The 17,854-nt window shown below is 37.0% G+C and overlaps 1 protein-coding gene across 1 annotated transcript in view; it reads right to left on the bottom strand.

The window, feature by feature from the left end:
* Window positions 1-17,854, bottom strand: part of Gabrg1 (gamma-aminobutyric acid type A receptor subunit gamma1) — an 83,177-nt gene that overhangs the window by 25,448 nt on the left and 39,875 nt on the right. Inside the window, exon 3 of the mRNA XM_052198698.1 lies at window positions 6,535-6,602. Within this exon, the coding sequence (XP_052054658.1) occupies window positions 6,535-6,602 (68 nt within the window). The remainder of the gene's footprint in view (window positions 1-6,534; window positions 6,603-17,854) is intronic.

Below are 17,854 nucleotides of genomic sequence, written 5' to 3'. Positions count from 1 at the left end.
TAATGATCCTCCAGGGTAAAGCTAAGCATTCTGGAAGCCCAGTTGCCTTTTGAGGAATTGATTTTGTTCTCTGAAGCTTTTATGTGACTTAGGGAGGCTTACCTCTATTACAGAAGCTAGTTTGCTTTATTACAAAAAGTTCTAATATGTTAGTGACATTAAACCAATTTTTTAAAAAAGATCTAGAATTATATTTTGGATAAATACATGGTAATCTTACCCAAGGTAAAATAACATAGAAATTATTCTTCAGGGTGCCATCTCACCAGGAATAGCTAGCTTTCATTGGCTTTGGAAAGAAAGCTTTCTAACAAAAAAAAATATCCACTTTTCTCATTCTAGACAAAGGAAATGGGTCTTTTTGGTGGGAGGAAGAATTTTATGTCTTGTTTTCTAAGAGTGTTTATACTTGTTTTCATGTTGTCTCACCTCTATTTTAATTCTGCTTTGCTTCATATTTGTCAGTTGAATGGAAAAAATACACTAAACTTTACATTTATAGGTTCATGATTGTATTTTCACTGCATCCAGTTTTATCTAAATGACCATCAATTCTAGAAAGAAATGACTAACCCTAAAGTCATGTAGTATTCAAAGAAATTCTCAGAAAGTAAGATCTGGGAAGCCATTAGGAATCAGATTTGAGTGTGTGAAGTATCATTTGTAAGATACAAGTGTATTCATATACACATTTAAATATTGCACAGATGACTAAATATAATTTTCCTCAATGCATTCTCATTTCTTTCTAGAGTCTATAATTTTTTGCAAAATAATTACTCTACATATTCAAGCTCAGTCTTTTCATGCTCTTCTGATTTTTCTTGCCCTAATTGTGATGCAAGGAAGTAACTTCACAAAAGCCTACAATATATGAGAAAAATTGATCACAACCTCACTCACTGTAAGTTCACTGTGACAACAACTAGCTCATTCCTTTTTCATTCCCTTCCTTTCTCTTTTCCTCTCTCATTTCTGTCTCCCCATTTCCTCCTTCCTTTTCTCCTTGCTCAAGTTTTCATCAGCTAAGCAACAATAAATACAACAAATCCTAATAAAATAAAAATTTTGGACCATGGTGACTGCTCATCAGTTGTAAGTCCTTCCTGTGTTTAGCCTGAATTTGAGCTGCAGAAGCGAAGTAATAGGTAAAAATAGTAACTAGTTCCACAGAGTTGACCTCTGACTTCTATTTGCATGCCATGGTGCACATTTGGTACCCACATACGCAAACATCATTAATTCAAACACTTCAGGAATATATAAAGTAAAGTTTACAAAACAAAAAAATGTTTTGATAAGGCAAGATAAAATTTATTTTGAATTTTTGGTACCTAAACATTAATACAATGTAGATGTAATAAGTAAGTCCACATAAAAAGCATATCAGATCATAGAGGCCAAGAGAGAAAAATAATTATATATATGATAATTTTCTCTGCTAGTGCTATATTAAAAATGTTTCCTATTGTTCTAAATATGATTTGTGGTTAAATTCACTTTTTTTACTAATTAGTGACAAACTGTAATATCTGGTGCATAAGTAGGGAAATTAAACTATGGTAGCAAGATTTTAATGATCATAAAAAAACAAGGGAATAAACTTAAAAGTCAAAACTGCAGGTGGGTTTCTTCAAACATAACAACTGTTCACCAATTCCCAAATACCCAAATTATTTTCTCTACTCCACAGCACACACAGACTGCTTAATCTGTTAAGAAAAAAAAAGCTTTATTCCTGTGCCATTTTTTCCTGTTCATAATTCCTCAAGTTAATACACTTGGCATAAAAACTAAAAACATTTCCTGTTAATATAGTAAAAGAAAAGAGAATATTTTCTTTGATGTGTAAAAGCGACATCTTACAGGTTTGTTGCCCCTTCTTAAATGGAGAAGTAACTGAGAAAAAGAGAAGAGAAAAATAGCATCGGGGAAGCAACATAGAGATTGTGTCTGCTATCTGATTCATAAGTCAGTACAGACACATTATTTATCCCCAGCACATAGACTCTAACATAGACTCTCCCTCTCCTTCTCCCTCTCCCTATCCTTCTCCCTCCCTCCCTCCTCTCTCTCTCTCTCTCTCTCTCTCTCTCTCTCTCTCTCTCTCGCTCTCTCTCTCTCTCTCTCTCTTCCCCCCTCTCCTTTGACAGTTTTCTATTCTGTTAAGTCCACAATAATTAAACAGATCAAAGTATCTTCCTCTTGCTTGAAGAGAACGCCCCCTTTATTCTTTTTAACAGAGTTTCTGACTTTGAAGCTCTACATGTACATTTGTTCTAAAAAAAAATCTCCTGAGTTTCTTTTCATCTTAAAATGAATTTGAAAAAAAATACTTGATTGTGAAATAATTCTACATTGACTAATACAACTTCACATTGTTTACCAGCTTGACCCAATTCTGTTTGTAACATTAGCTCTGTAGCCTACTCCGAAAGTCTGTTATTTGGAATATAATCCCACCAATTCTCCAGATTGTTTCTGAATTACGCACTTCATGTCTGGATCTTTGGTTCTCAGCCCTGTCTCCTTTAACAAAGCCAGTCAGAAATTCTAGCAAGAAGGATGTATGGGCTTTCAGCAACTGTGTTCTGTGACTATGAGAGAGGCCACTTTGGTGACTGGGATAAAAGGGATTGTGTTCGAAAGCTGTGGTCTGGGTTCTACCCCATGACAGGTTTTAATATTTTCTTCTCTCCTGTCTTTCACTTCCAATGGTCCTCGCTATGGAACTCATATCCAGTGCGTGCTTGCAGTTTTCAACGAGATGGTGGTGGTGCCCCTGCTAATGTCCTGCTCTAGCCTCTGTACATAAACAGAGCTGCTTTCACTTTCTGGTTTCTTCTCTTTTGTCTTCACTGGAGGAATTTTTCTTTTCTGGTTATTGTAATAATTTACATTCCATATGTTGTTCCCCTTCCTGACCTCTTTAACCCTTGGTTGTTTTATCCATTAATCTGAAGGTAATTACAAGTTGTATGAGATCAACAAAATAAAACCACTTTTCAAAGATAGTACATTTACAAGGAGGAAAGGACTTTATTTCCATTATACCAACCCTTTTGATATTCTTTTGCTTTAGATCTGGATGTAGTTGCTTTCCTGCCTATATTTATGCACTTTAATAAGAACTTAAACAAAATTTTAGTACTTCTTCATATAACTTAGTTCCTTTCAGCCTTCATTAGTGTGTTCCCGAATATTTTCAATAAAATTCTCAAAACAAAAATTATAGAAAGGATCAATTAATTGGATGAAACATTTAGGTGGTTAATATACAAAGATATTTCAAATTTGTGATTCAATCCTGAAACACAGAATAGAAATCTGTAAATAATTCTGAAATGAAGTTTTAGGTTTTATAATATGCTACTTAACATAGGCAACTTTCAAGAGAAAGGTAACAATTTATAACAAAGCAAAACTGGTCTCATATAACGGTTCTAGCACTTCACTCTCACTGCAGTTGTATGGGCAATTAGTGAGATAAATTTGAAGATATAATATTGTCTGGTAAGTTGTACTTATGCTCCCATGCTTGACTAGACTCACAGCAAAGCAAGTCTGTTCATTTCATGAAATGTGAGTTCTATTTGTCTTGAATTCCTTAAAACTGTTTTCTACATGGGCTCTCACTAGCTCCTTTTGTAACTATGGGCTTTTGATTGTTTCTTTTTTCTGCTTTGTTTGTTTTGTTTTTGTACAACAAATTACTTGTTCTGTGACATTGAAACTATTTTTCTTTCCCACATATTTTAGTGTCATTAGATTCAATAGCAATTTCATTTAATTACCTTTTAAGAAGAAAGAGGGTTGGAAAATTCTTGAAGATCTGACTATAGTCCTGTCTTACCCCTGGGTATTCGCCCATAAATAAGACCATCTTTTAGGCTAGTCCAATGGGGTATCATCTCAAAATTTAACAACAGCCTATTTGTACGTACTTCCTTTAAGATTACTAGTACATCAGTTATGGTATGGTCAAAATTCTGTCATTATACCCATCAGTGTAGACAGTTGTGGAAGTTAGTGTTAGGCACAAGAACAACATAATCAGAAAGAGAATTTTTCATTCTATATTATTATATGTATGTATGTGTACTGGCTGGTTTTGCATGTCAACGTGACACAGGTTAGAGTTACCACAGAGAAAGGAACTTCAGTTGGAGAAGTGCCTCCATGAGATCCAGCTGTGGGGCATTTTCTCAGTTTAAGGTGGAAGGGCCCATTGTGGGTGGTGCCATCCCTGGGCTGGTAGTCCTGGGTTCTATAAGAGAGCAAGCTGAGCAAGCCAATAAGTAACATCCCTCCATGGTCTCTGCATCATCTCCTGTGTTCTGAACTCTTTGAGTTCCAGTCATGACATCCTTTGGTGATGAACAGCAATTTGGAAATATAAGCTGAATAAACCCTTTCCATCCCAACTTGCTTCTTGGTCATGATATTTGTGCAGGAATAGAAACCCTGACTAAGACAGTATGTATGTATGCATGTATGTATGTATGTATGTATTGCCTGAATACATGTCCATGTACTCCATATGTGCAAGTTCCCTAGAAGAGGGTGTCAGATACCCATGGGTGTCAGTTATGATGAGTTTCCATATAGGTTTTGTGATCAAACATGGGTCTTCTGGAGAGTAAGCATTGTGCTTAACTGCTGAGCCAGGAGGAAGAGAGAGAGGACATATGGTACAGTATGATTTCGATGACTAGAGACAGAAAAAGTTAACATATCATGTAGTTTTCCTGGTATAGAGTAAAACATGATCTAGGCACATAACTCACGTGTACAGCACTTGGATAGAATGTTTGGAGCTCTGAGTTCAAGTCCAATAAGTACTGCATATAAAAAGCAATTAAGGGCTATCATTAGACACAATTTACCTTCTGTAATATTGAATAGATTGTTCAAGGAAAAAATAAGAAAAAAAGATTCTTGGATTGAGATGTAAATTCCTCAAATTCTACTTGTTCAGTACCTCAGAATGTGACTGCATTTGCAAACAGGAAATGTAAGGAAAATACTACTTGCAAATAAAACTTTTAACCTCAATCCTTATATTATAGGATTTATAATTAGAAAAGAACATTAAGATACTGAAAAGGAGGTTAGAGAGATAGCTCACTGGTAAGGAACATGTACTGCTCTTCTACAGGGCCAGAGTTCAGTTCCCCAAACCAACACTGAGCTACTGTCAACCATTGATAACTCCAGTTCTAGGAGCATCTGAAGTCTTTGGTTTCCAGGGTACTTGCACTTATTGAGCACACATCAACAAAGACACACAGACTGTTAGACCAACAGACAGTCACACACACACACACACACACACACACACACACACACACACACTCACATGCACACAGATACAGACACTTTTTAAATTTAAAATTGTTTTTATAAGCATAACACACCTGAATACTGTATTCACATTAAAGCATATACATAAGTTTATAGAGAAAGACAAATATTTAAACACATACTGAAAGAGACATCAGGAATAAGCAAGCATACAGCGAGCCTATGAAGAACTTGTATTGCTCTCTTCCACAACTGTGCACTGAATTCCTCCCACAACAATCTCTAGCCAACAACCCTGGAAAAGTCACCACTGATGGCAGTGTTAGAAGAGTTGCAAAATACAGTATATTACCTACCCCATTATGTACACACAGGAATATGAGAGCTAGAGTGGGGTCTACTAGCTTCGTAGAAGGTTCAATTCTTTATACTTTACTTTTAAAAAAGCTCTTAAAATAAAAGCCTTTTAATAAATAAAAACTATTAAAAAGCTTTTTCTAAAAACCTTTAATTATACCATTGCTGCCATAAACTATGTCTGTTTTGTTAGTTTGTTTTCTTCCAAGCCTTCTTAATTCTAGTTCCACTTTGGGCTTTCTCATTTTCCTTTTCCTAGATTTTATCAGAGATTGACTCTTGATGAATTGGGTGATAATTATTTATGCACTAGAAATTGAACCCATTGGAACTCGATGTTACTGTTACTAGTTCTTCCATTAGGAGTGCTTGAGTGTCTTAGCTCCACTTGCAAGAACAAGAGTTCTCCTGGTTTGTTTTCTATAGCTGTGATCAAGACCACATTCCAAAAAAAAAATCTTGAGGAAGAATATGTTTATTTTGCTTATAGATCACAGTTCATCATTGTGGAAAGCCTTGGCAGGAATTCAGGCAGGCCAAAACCTTTGTTAAAGGAACTGAAGCACTGACCTTGGAATACTGCTGCTTACTGGCTTCCTCTCCAGACGAGGCTCAGTATTTTTTCTCATACATCCTAGAACCACCTGCTCAGATGCAGTACTATCGACATCAATCATTAATTAATAAAATTTCCCAAACTCTTGCATTTGGATCAACCTGATAGAGGTATTTTCACTCGAGTGGAGTTATCTCTACCCGGGTGAACTTATTCTGTGTAGAGAATTATTTCTCAATCAGCCATCTTAATTCACACATTTCCTCATTCTGTTGTGAGACATACACTCATAAACACTGCATTGTATCAGCTCTTACCATGTTTATGGGATCAACAGGTCCAATGCTGTTTACATAAACATCAGTTTCTATTACTGTGGGTCTCACTGCGAAATAACACAGAATGAATGGTTAATGATAGCAAGGACTGAGAGAAACCTTAAATTTAGTTTTACATCATATTATTTATTTATTCATTTATTTCAATAATAATATATCCATTACTAAATGTAGCAAGAAAAACCTGTTACAAAATCTGAAAATAATTTCAATTTGAAATCAGTTATATGAATATAAATCACTGAGTTAATATTTCATGAGTACAATCTAAAATATTACAGATATCTAAAAGTTGTTCACCAAACAAAATTGTCCACTGAAATTACAACTTTATATTTAGTAAAATGTTTAACAGATTTTTTCTGAGTTAGTTCTAGGCCCCTGTGCTCTAGACTATTTTTTATATATAAATAATATATGTTTCTATTTGTATAAACACAATATACACATATATATATATATATATATATATATATTTAAATTTGATGAATCTTTTGTTAGTGAGTATATAGAAATCTTGTTTTCATGGAGTAGGGGAAAGGCATTGATTCCTAACTTTTGCTGTTTTCAAAGTGGTTATTTAATCTAGAACGGCTAATTTAAAGATACAATGTGAAGTCACTAAATACAGAGTTAAGATGATATAGAATAAGTGTCTACTAATTACAGCCACTGTTAGCATGAGTGCCAAAGTAACATCCAGACCTGACTCACATGAGGATCTGAACAAACATTCATTCATTCCTTACTCTCTGTTTTGGTAGGAGTTTTCCTCGATGTTGTTGATACTAATTTTCAAAGACCACTATAGAGATGTTCCTATAGTCCTCATCTATTTCATTTTGTATGTTGCCATTAAGGGTTTCTCAGTCTTCAAAGAATATATCTGATTTTGCATATTCTATCAAAATACACATTAGTTGTCTGCATTTTAAATTGTTATAAAGTGATACCAGCTATAATTAAAACTTATTCACTAAAGTCCCTCATCTGATGTCAACTGAAGTCATGTGTGCCTATCTCCCTCTAATGAGATTTCACAAAATATTTGACAGTTGTTTTTCTGCCATGAAGAATATTTTTGCATAGTTTCTTTAACTCTACCCCATATCTCCATAATAGATTATTCAAAGAAGCATTTTATTTTGGTTCTTTGGATTCTAGGTGAGAAAGGACAAAACATAGTCATAAAGTAGACATGAGAGGATAAAAGTTTCAAAACACAGATGTAGATACTTAGAGCCAACCATTGAACTGAGGTCGGGACCCCTATGAAAGAGTTAAGAGAGTACTGAAGGAGCTGAAGGGGAGGGCAACCCCATAAAAAGACCAACTGTCAACTATCCTAGACCCCTGGAAGCTCCCAGAGACTAAACCACCAACAAAAGAGCATACACAGGAAAGTCTGTGGCTCCGGGCACATATATAGCAGAGGACTTCCTGTATGTATAACAGTGGGAGAGGATATACCTAATTCTGTAGAGACTTGATGCTCTGAGAAAGGAGGAGGAATGGGGGGAGACCATCTTTGAGGAAAAGGGGAAAGGGAATGGGATGAAGAATTCTGAGATTGTGAGGAACAAGATAGGGAGCAACATTTGGGATATAAATAAATAAAATAATTAAGACTTTAAGCATGAAAGGATGCTGAATTTTGTTAAATGCTTTTTCACATCCAATGAAATGACCATGTGGTTTTTTTCTTTGAGTTTGTTTATGTAGTGGATTGCATTGATAAATTTCCATATATTGAACCAACCCTGCATCCCTGGGATAAACCTACTTGATCATGGTGGATGATCCCTTTGATATGTTCTTGGATTCGGCTAGCAAGAATTTTATTGAGTATTTTTTCCATCGATGGTCATAAAGGAAATTTGTCTGAATTTCTCTTTCTTTGTTGGATCTTTGTGTGGTTTTGGTATCAGTGTAATTGTGGCTTCGTAGAAGGAGTTGGGTAGTGCTCCTTCTGTTTCTATTTTGTGGAACAGTTTGAAGAGTATTGGTGTTAGGTCTTCTTTGAAGGTCTCATAGAATTTTGCACTGAAACCATCTGGTCCTGTGCTTTTTTCGGTTGGAAGACTTTCTATGACCGCTTCTATTTCTTTAGGGGTTATGGGACTGTTTAGATGATCTATTTGGTCCTGACTTAATTTTGGTATTTGGTATCTGTCTAGGAAATTGTCCATTTCCTCCAGATTCTCCAGTTGTGTTGAGTATAGGCTTTTGTAGTAGGATCTGATGATTTTTTGGATTTCCTCAGTTTCTGTTGTAATATCTCCCTTTTCATTTCTAATTTTGTTGATTTGAATACTTTCTCTGTGCCCTTTGGTCAGTCTGGCTAAGTGTTTATATATCTTGTTGATTTTCTCAAAGAACCAGCTCCTGGACTCGTTGATTCTTTGTATGGTTCTCTTTGTTTCCACTTGATTGATTTCAGCCCTGAGTTTGATGATTTCCTGTCTTCTTCTCCTCCTGGGTGAAATAGCTTCTTTTTGTTCCAGAGCTTTCACATGTGCCATTAAGCTGCTAGTGTATGCTCTCTCCATTTTCTTTTTGGAGGAATTCAGGGCTATTAGTTTTCCTCTTAGCACTGCTTTCATTGTGTTGCAAAGATTTGGGTATGTTGTATCTTCATTTTCATTAAATTCTAAAATGTCTCTGATTTCTTTCTTTATTTCTTTCTTGACCAAGGTATCATTGAGTAGAGTATTGTTCAGCCTCCATGTGTATGTGGGTTTTCTGTTGTTTTTGTTGCTATTGAAGACCACTATTATTCCATAGTGATCTGATAGGATGCACAGGATTATTTTGAACCTCTTATATGTTTTGAGGTCTGTCTTGTGACCAATTATATGGTCCATTTTGGAGAAGGTACCATGAGGTGCTGAGAAAAAGGTATATTCTTTTGCTTTAGGGTGAAATGTTTTATAAATATCAGTCAAATCCAATTGGGCCAATGTTTCAATTAGTTTTACTGTGTCCCTGCTTAGTTTCTGTTTTCCTGATCGGTCCATTGAGGAGAATGGAGTGTTGAAGTCACCCACAATTATTGTGTTAGGTGCATTGAGTGAATTGAGGTTTAGTAAAGTTTCTTTTATGAATAAGGGTGCCCTTGCATTTGGAGCATAGATGTTCAGAATTGAAAGTTCTTCTTGGTGGATTTTTCCTTTGACCAGCAAGAAGTGTCCTTTCATGTCTCTTTTGATGACTTTAGGTTGAAAGTCAATTTTATCTGATATTAGAATGGGAATTGCTCTAGCTAGAACTTAAAGTACTATATTGGCTAGTTTCCTGAGACCATTGGCTTGTAAAATTGTCTTCTAGCCTTTTTCTCTAAGGTAGTGTTTGTCTTTGACACTGAGGTGTGTTGTTTCCTGTATGCAACAAAATGTAGGGTCCTGTTTCTTTATCCCATCTGGTATTCTATGTCTTTTTATTGGGGAATTGAGTCAATTGATGTTAAGAGATATTAAGGAATAGTGATTATTACTTCCTGTCATTTTTGATGTTTATTTTATATTTGAGTTGTTATCTTCTTTTGGGTTTGATGAAAGAAGGTTACTATCTTGCTTTTTCCAGGGTGTAGTTTCCCTCCTTGTACTGGAGTTTTCCTCCTATTATTCCGTGTAGAGCTGAGTTTGTGGAAAGATATTGTATAAATTTGGTTTTGTCATGGAATATCTTGCTTTCTCCATCTCTGGTGATTGAGAGTTTTGCTGGGTATAGTAGTCTTGGCTGGTATTCTTTCGTGCTTAAAGTCTTGGAAAGAACAGGAATTCAAGGCCCATACCTCAACATAGTAAAAGCAATATACAACAAACCGGTAGCCAGCATCAAAATAAATTGAGAGAAACTTGAAGCAATCCCACTAAAATCAAGGAGTAGGCAGGGCTGCCCCCTTTCTCCTTTTCTTTTCAATATTGTACTTGAGGTACTAGCTCAGGCAATTAGACAACACAAAGAGGTCAAAGGGATACACATTTGAAACAGAGAAGTCAAGCTATCATTATTTGCAGATGATATGATAGTCTACCTAATGACCCAAAAATCCACTAGAGAACTCCTACAGAAGACCTATCAGAATCACTCCAGACTTCTCACCCCAGACTAACAAAGCTAGAAGATACTGGGCAGATCTCATGCAGACTCTAAGAGAACACAAATGCCAGCCAAAACTACTAAACCCAGCAAAACTCTCAATTACCGTACATGGAGAAACCAAGATATTCCATGACAAAACCAAGTTCACCCAATATCTTACAACAAACCCAGCCCTACAAAGGATAATAGGAGGAAAACACCAATACAAGGAGGGAAATGTCACCCTGGAAAATGCAAGATAGGAACCTTCTTTCATCAAACCCAAAAGAAGAAGAATCAAATGTAATAATCAAATAATCAAATAATAATATAATAATCAAATGATCAGGACAAAGGAAACTAAACAGGGACATAGTGAAACTAATTGAAGCTTTGGACCAATTACATTTAATAGATATATATATAGAACATTTCACCCTAAAGCAAAAGAATATACCTTTTTCTTAGCACCTCATGCTACCTTCTCCAAAATCAACCATATAATTGGTCACAAGACAGACTTCAACCAATATAAGAAGATCAAAATAATCCCATGCCTCCTATCAGATGATTATGGAGTAAAAGTGAACTTCAATAGCAACAAAATCAACAGAAAGCCCACATACACATGAAGGCTGAACAATACTCTACTCAATGATACCTTGGTCAAGGAAGAAATAAAGAAATAAATCAAACACTTTTTAGAATTTAATGAAAATGAAGACACAAAAAACCCAAATCTGTGGGACACAATGAAAGCAGTGCTAAGAGGAAAACTCATAGCCCTGAGTGCCTCCAAAAAGAAAATGGAGAGAGCATACATTAGCAGCTTAATGACACACCCTGAAAGCCCTTGAACAAAAAGAAGCTATTTCACCCAGGAGGAGTAGAATACAAGAAATCATCAAACTCAGGGATGAAATCAATCAAGTAGAAACTAAGAGAACCATATAAAGAATTAACAAAACCAGGAGCTGGTTCTTTGAGAAAATCAACAAGATAGTTAAACCCTTAGCCAGACTAACCAAAGGGAACAGAGACAGTATCCAGATTAACAAAATTAGAAATGAAAAGGGAGAAAATTAACAGAAACTGAGGAAATTCAAAAAATCTTCAGATCTTACTACCAAAGACTATGTTCAACACAGCTGGAGAATCTGGAGGAAATGGACAATTTCCTAGACAAATACTGTCTTAGTCAGGGTTTCTATCCATGCACAAACATCATGACCAAGAAGCAATTTGGGGAGGAAAAAGTTTATTGAGCTTATACTTCCATGTTGTAGTTCATCACTAAAGGAAGTAAGGACTGGAACTCAAGCAGGTCAGGAAGCAGGAGCTGATACAGAAGCCATGGAGGGATGTTTCTTACTGGCTTGCTTCCACTGGCTTGCTCTCTTATAGAACACAAGAGCACAAGCCCAAAGGTGGAACCACCCACAAGGGGCCCTCACCACTTGATCACTAATTGAGAAAATGACCCACAGCTGGATCTCATCGAGGCACTTCCCCAACTGAAGCTGCTTTCTCTGTGCTAACTCCAGCCTGTGTCAAGTTGACACACAAAACTAGCCAGTACAATTGACACCTTGTAAACTTGACACACAAACACATCACTATTAAGCCTCAACCCTTACTTTCTTATTCATCCCCAAGATCTAAATTACTTTAAAAGTCCCACAGTCTTTACATATTAAAAGTTCAATCACCTTAAAATATCCAATATCTTTAAAATTCAAAGTCTTTTAAAAATTCAAAGTCTCTCAACTGTGGGCTCCACTAAAATACTTTCTTCCTTCAAGAGGGAAACGTATCAGGGCACAGTCACAACCAAAAGCAAAACTCAAACTCCACTGGTTCAATGTCTGGGATCCAACTCACAATCTTCCGGTTTCCTCCAAGGGTCACTTCTCCAGCTCTGCCCTTTGTAGTACACAGCTTGTCTTATAGACTCCAACTGCCTGTACTCCACTGCTGCTGCTGTTCTTGGTGGTCATCGCATGGTACTGGCATCTCCAAAACGCTGCTATTTTCCACTGTAACTAGGCTTCACTAATAGGCTCTCATAGGCTCTCTTCATGGTGACAAGCCTCTGAATGACCCCTTCAAGTCCTGGGCTGTCAATTGCAACTGAGGCTGCACCTTCACCAATGGCCTTCCGTGGCCTCTCACTGTGCCAAGAGCCTCAGCTGCTCTTCATAACCCATTCATGCCTTCAAAACCAGTACCATCTGGGTGACTCTTACACAGTACCAAGTCCAGCCACAGCACAAAATACAACTGTGACTATCTCTGGAATACACTCTCTGTGCTCTCAGAAAACACTTCCCAGAAGATTTCACCTCAGTGATGCTGGTCTCTTCTTAATCACCACTAATTTCTTAGCTCCAGCTAACCAGCAGCAATAATTCCAGTAACACAAAGTGTGGCTTTTGTGATTCTGGTATCTTGTTAATCACAGCTGATTCTTCAGCCCCAGCTAACCAAAACCACAGAATCTTCACAATCAACACATGGCCACTGTAAGAGTCTTTAATCTTCCCTCTGAAATTTCACAAGCCAGGCATCCATCTTCTGCACTGTTCTCAACATTATCTTCTAAGATCCTACAGAACATTTCACAGAGCTCTTAACACCAATGGATCATCTAGCCCAAAGTTCCAAAGTCCTTCCACAGTCCTCCCCAAAACATGGTCAGGTTGTCACAGGAATAGCCCACTACACTGGTACCAATTTGTCTTAATCAGGGTTTCTATTCCTGCACAAACATCATGACCAAGAAGCAAGCCAGTAAGGAACATCTCTCTATGGCCTCTGCATCAGCTCCTGTTCCAACCCTGCTTGAGTTCCAGTCTTGACTTCCTTTTGTGATGAACAGCAATGCAGAAGTGTAAGCTGAATAAACCCTTTCCTCCCCAACTTGCTTCTTGGTCATGATGTTTGTGCATGAATAGAAATCCTGACTAAGACAGATACCAAACACCAAAATTAAATCAGGATCAAGTAGATCATCTAAACAGGACCATAACCCCTAAAGAAATAAAAGGGGTCATAGAAAGTCTCTCAACCAAAAAAAGCATGGAACCAGATGGCTTCAGTGCAGAATTCTATCAGACCTTCAAAGAAGACCTAACACCAATACTCTTCAAACTGTTCCACAAAATAGAAACAGAAGGAACACTACCCAAATCGTTCTACAAAGCCACAATTACACTGATACCAAAAACCACACAAAGATACAACAAAGAAAGAGAATTCAGGCCAATTTCCCTTATGAATATCGATGCAAAAATACTCAATAAAATTCTTGCCAAGCAAATCCAAGAACACATCAAAGCAATCATCCACCATGATCAGGTTGCTTTATCTCAGGGATGCAGGGATGGTTCAATATAAGGAAATCCATCAATGCAATCCACTACATAAACAAACTAAAAGAAAAAACACATATGATCATTTCATCAGATGCTGAAAAAGCATTTGACAAAATTCAGGATCCTTTCATGCTAAAAGTCATGGAAAGAACAGGAATTCAAGGCCCATACCTAAACATAGTTAGAGCAATATACAGCAAACCTGTAGCCAATATCAAACTAAGTAGAGAGAAACTTGAAGCAATTCCACTAAAATCAGGGCCTAGACAAGAGGACCCTCTCTCTCCATATCTTTTCAATATAGTACTATAGGAAACTAGCCAGGGATACAAATTGGAAAGGAAGAAGTCAAATTATCACTATTTGCAGATGACGGGATAGTATACTTAAGTGACTCAAAAAACTCCACCAGAGAACTCCTACAGCTGATAAACAACTTCAGCAAAGTGGCAGATTATAAAATCAACTCAAGCCAATCAGTTGCCTTCCTATACTCAAAGGATAAGCATGCTAAGAAAGAAGTTAGGGAAATGACACCCTTCACAATAGCCACAAACAATATAAAGTATCTTGATGTGACTCTAACCAAACAAGTGAAAGATCTATACGACAAGTACTTCAGGTCTCTGGAGAAGGAAATCAAAGAAGACCTCAGAAAATGGAAAAATCTTCCGTGCTCATGGATTGGAATGATTAATATAGTTAAAATGGCCATCTTGCCAAAAGCGATTTACAGATTCAATGCAATCCCCATTAAAATCCCAACCCAGTTCTTCACAGAGTTAAAAAAGCAATTCTCATATTTTTCTGGAATAACAACAACAACAACAACAAAAAAAACCAAAATAGCTAAAACTATTCTTAGTTTAAACTATTAATAGTAAAAGAACTTCTGGGGGAATTAGTATCCCAGACCTCAAGCAATACTACAGAGCAATAGTGTTAAAAACTACATGGTATTGGCACAGGGACAGGCAAGTGGACCAATGGAATAGAATTGAAGACCCAGAAATGAACCCACACACGTATGGTCACTTGATCTTTGACAAAGGAGCGGAAAACATCCAGTGGAAAAAAGATAGCCTTTTCAACCAATGGTGCTGGTTCAACTGGAGGTCAGCATGAAGAAGAATGCGAATTGATCCATTCTTATCTCCTTGTACTAAGCTCAACTCCAAGTGGATCAAGGACCTCCACATAAAACCTGACACACTGAAACTAATCGAAAAGAAACTGGGGAAAACCTTTGAGGACATGGGTACAAGGGAAAAGTTCCTGAACATAACACCAATCGCTTATGCTCTAAGATCAAGAATTGACAAATGGGATCTCATAAAACTACAAAGTTTCTGTAAGGCAAAGGACATTGACAAAAGGACAAAATGGCAACCAACAAATTTGGAAAAGATCTTTACCAACCCTACATCTGATAGAGGGCTAATATCCAATATATACAAAGAACTTAAGAAGTTAGACCCCAGGGAACCAAATAACCATATTAAAAATGGGGTACAGATCTAAACAAAGAATTTTCACCTGAAGAAACTTGGATGGCTGAGAAGCACCTTAAGAAATGCTCAACATCATTAATTATTAGGGAAATGCAAATTAAAACAACCCTGAGATTTCACTTCACACCAGTCAGAATGGTTAAGGTTAAAAACTCAGGAGACAGCAGGTGTTGGCAAGAATGTGTAGAAAAAGGAACACTCCTTCACTGCTGGTGGGATTGTAAGATGGTACAACCACTATGGAAATCAGTCTGGCGGTGCCTAAGAAAACTGGACATGACATTTCCGGAGGACCCTGTTATACCTTTCCTGGGCATATACCCAGAGAATTCCCCAACATGCAATAAGGACACATGCTCCACTATGTTCATAGCAGCCTTATTTATAATAGCCAGAAGCTAGAAAGAACCCAGATATCCCTCAATGGAGGAATGGATAGAGAAAATGTGGTATATATACACAATGGAGTACTATTCACCAATTAAAAACAATAAATTCATGAATTTTTTGGCAAATGGTTGGAACTGGAAAATATCATCCTAAGTGAGGTAACACAATCATAAAAGAATACACATGGAATGCAATCATTGATAAGTGGATATTAATTAGCCCTGAAACTCTGAATACTGAAGATACAATTAGAATATCAAATGATTCCCATGAAGAAGGAAGAAGAGGGCCCTAATCCAGGAAAGGCTTGATCCAGCATTGTAGGGGAGTACCAGGACAGAGAAAAGAGAGGCAGAAAGATAGGAGAATGGATGGAGAGAAGAGGACTTATGGGACATATGGGGAGGGGGGGAACTGGGAAAGGGGAAAGCTTTTGGATTGTAAACAAAGAATATAGAAAATAAAAAATATAAAAAAATAAAAAAAATAAAATCAACTCAAGCAAATCAGTAGCCTTCCTATACTCAAAGGATAAGCAGGCTGAGAAAGAAATTAGGGAAATGACACTCTTCACAATAGCCACAAACAGTATAAAGTACCTTGGGATGACTTGTACCAAACAGGTAAAGTATATGTAAGACAAGAACTTCAAGACTCTGAAGAAGGAAATGGAAGAAGACCTCAAAAAATGGGAAAATCTCCCATGCTCATGGATTGGCAGAATTAATATAGTTAAAATGGCCATTTTGCCAAAAGCAATATACAGATTCAATGCAATACCCATCAAAATCCCAACTCAGTTCTTCATAGAGTTAGAAAGAGCAATTCTCAAATTCATCTGGAATAACAAAAACCTAGGATAGCTAAAACTATTCTCAACAACAAAAGAAATTCTGGGGCAATCAGTATCCCTGACCTCAAGCAATACTACAGAACAATAGTGTTAAAAACTGCATGGTACTGGTACAGTGAAAGGCAGGCAGATAAATGGAACAGGATTGAAGATCCAGAAATGAACTCACACACTTATGGCCACTTGATCCTTGAAAAAGGAGCTGAAAACATCCAATGGAAAAAAGATAGCCTTATCTACAAATGGTACTGGTTCAATGGTAGGTCAACATGCAGAAGAGTGTAAATTGATCCATCCTTATCTCCTTGTACTTAGCTCAACTCCAAATGGATCAAGGACCTCCACATAAAGCCAGACACTCTGAAGCTAATAGAAAAGAAACTGGGGAAGACCCTTGAGGACATGGGTACAGGGGGAAAGTTCCTGAATAGAACACCAATAGCATATGCTATTGATCAAGGATTGACAAATGAGACCTCATAAAATTACAAAGTTTCTGTAAGGCAAAGGACACCATCAAAAGGACAAATTGGAACCTAACAAATTGGGAAAAGATCTTCACCAACCTCACATCATATAGAGGGCTAATATCCAATATATACAAAGAACTCAAGAAGTTATACCCCAGAAAACCAAATAACCCTATTAATAATGGGGTACAGATCTAAACAAAAAATTTCCACCTGAAGAACTTCAGATGGCTGAGAAGCATCTTGAAAAATGCTCAAATTCATTAGTCATTAGGGAAATGCAAATCAAAACAACCCTGAGATTTCACCTCACACCAGTCAGAATGGCTAAGATCAAAAATTCAGGAGAAAGCAGGTGTTGGCAAGGCTGTGGAGAATGATGAACACTCCTCCACTACTGGTGGGGTTCCAAATTGTTACAACCACTCTGGAAAACAGTCTGGTGGTTCCTCAGAAAACTGGGCACGTCACTTCTGGAGGATCCTGCTATACCACTCCTGGGCATATACCCAGATGATTTCCCAGCATGTAATAAGGATACGTGCCCCACTATGTTCATAGCAGCCCTATTTATAATAGCCAGAAGCTGGAAAGAATCCAGGTATCCCTCAACGGAAG

The sequence above is a fragment of the Apodemus sylvaticus genome, chromosome 11 (genome assembly GCF_947179515.1).
Source record: "Apodemus sylvaticus chromosome 11, mApoSyl1.1, whole genome shotgun sequence".
In the NCBI taxonomy this organism is placed as follows: Eukaryota; Metazoa; Chordata; class Mammalia; order Rodentia; family Muridae; genus Apodemus; species Apodemus sylvaticus.
This window is presented reverse-complemented; position numbering and strand designations above follow the sequence as displayed.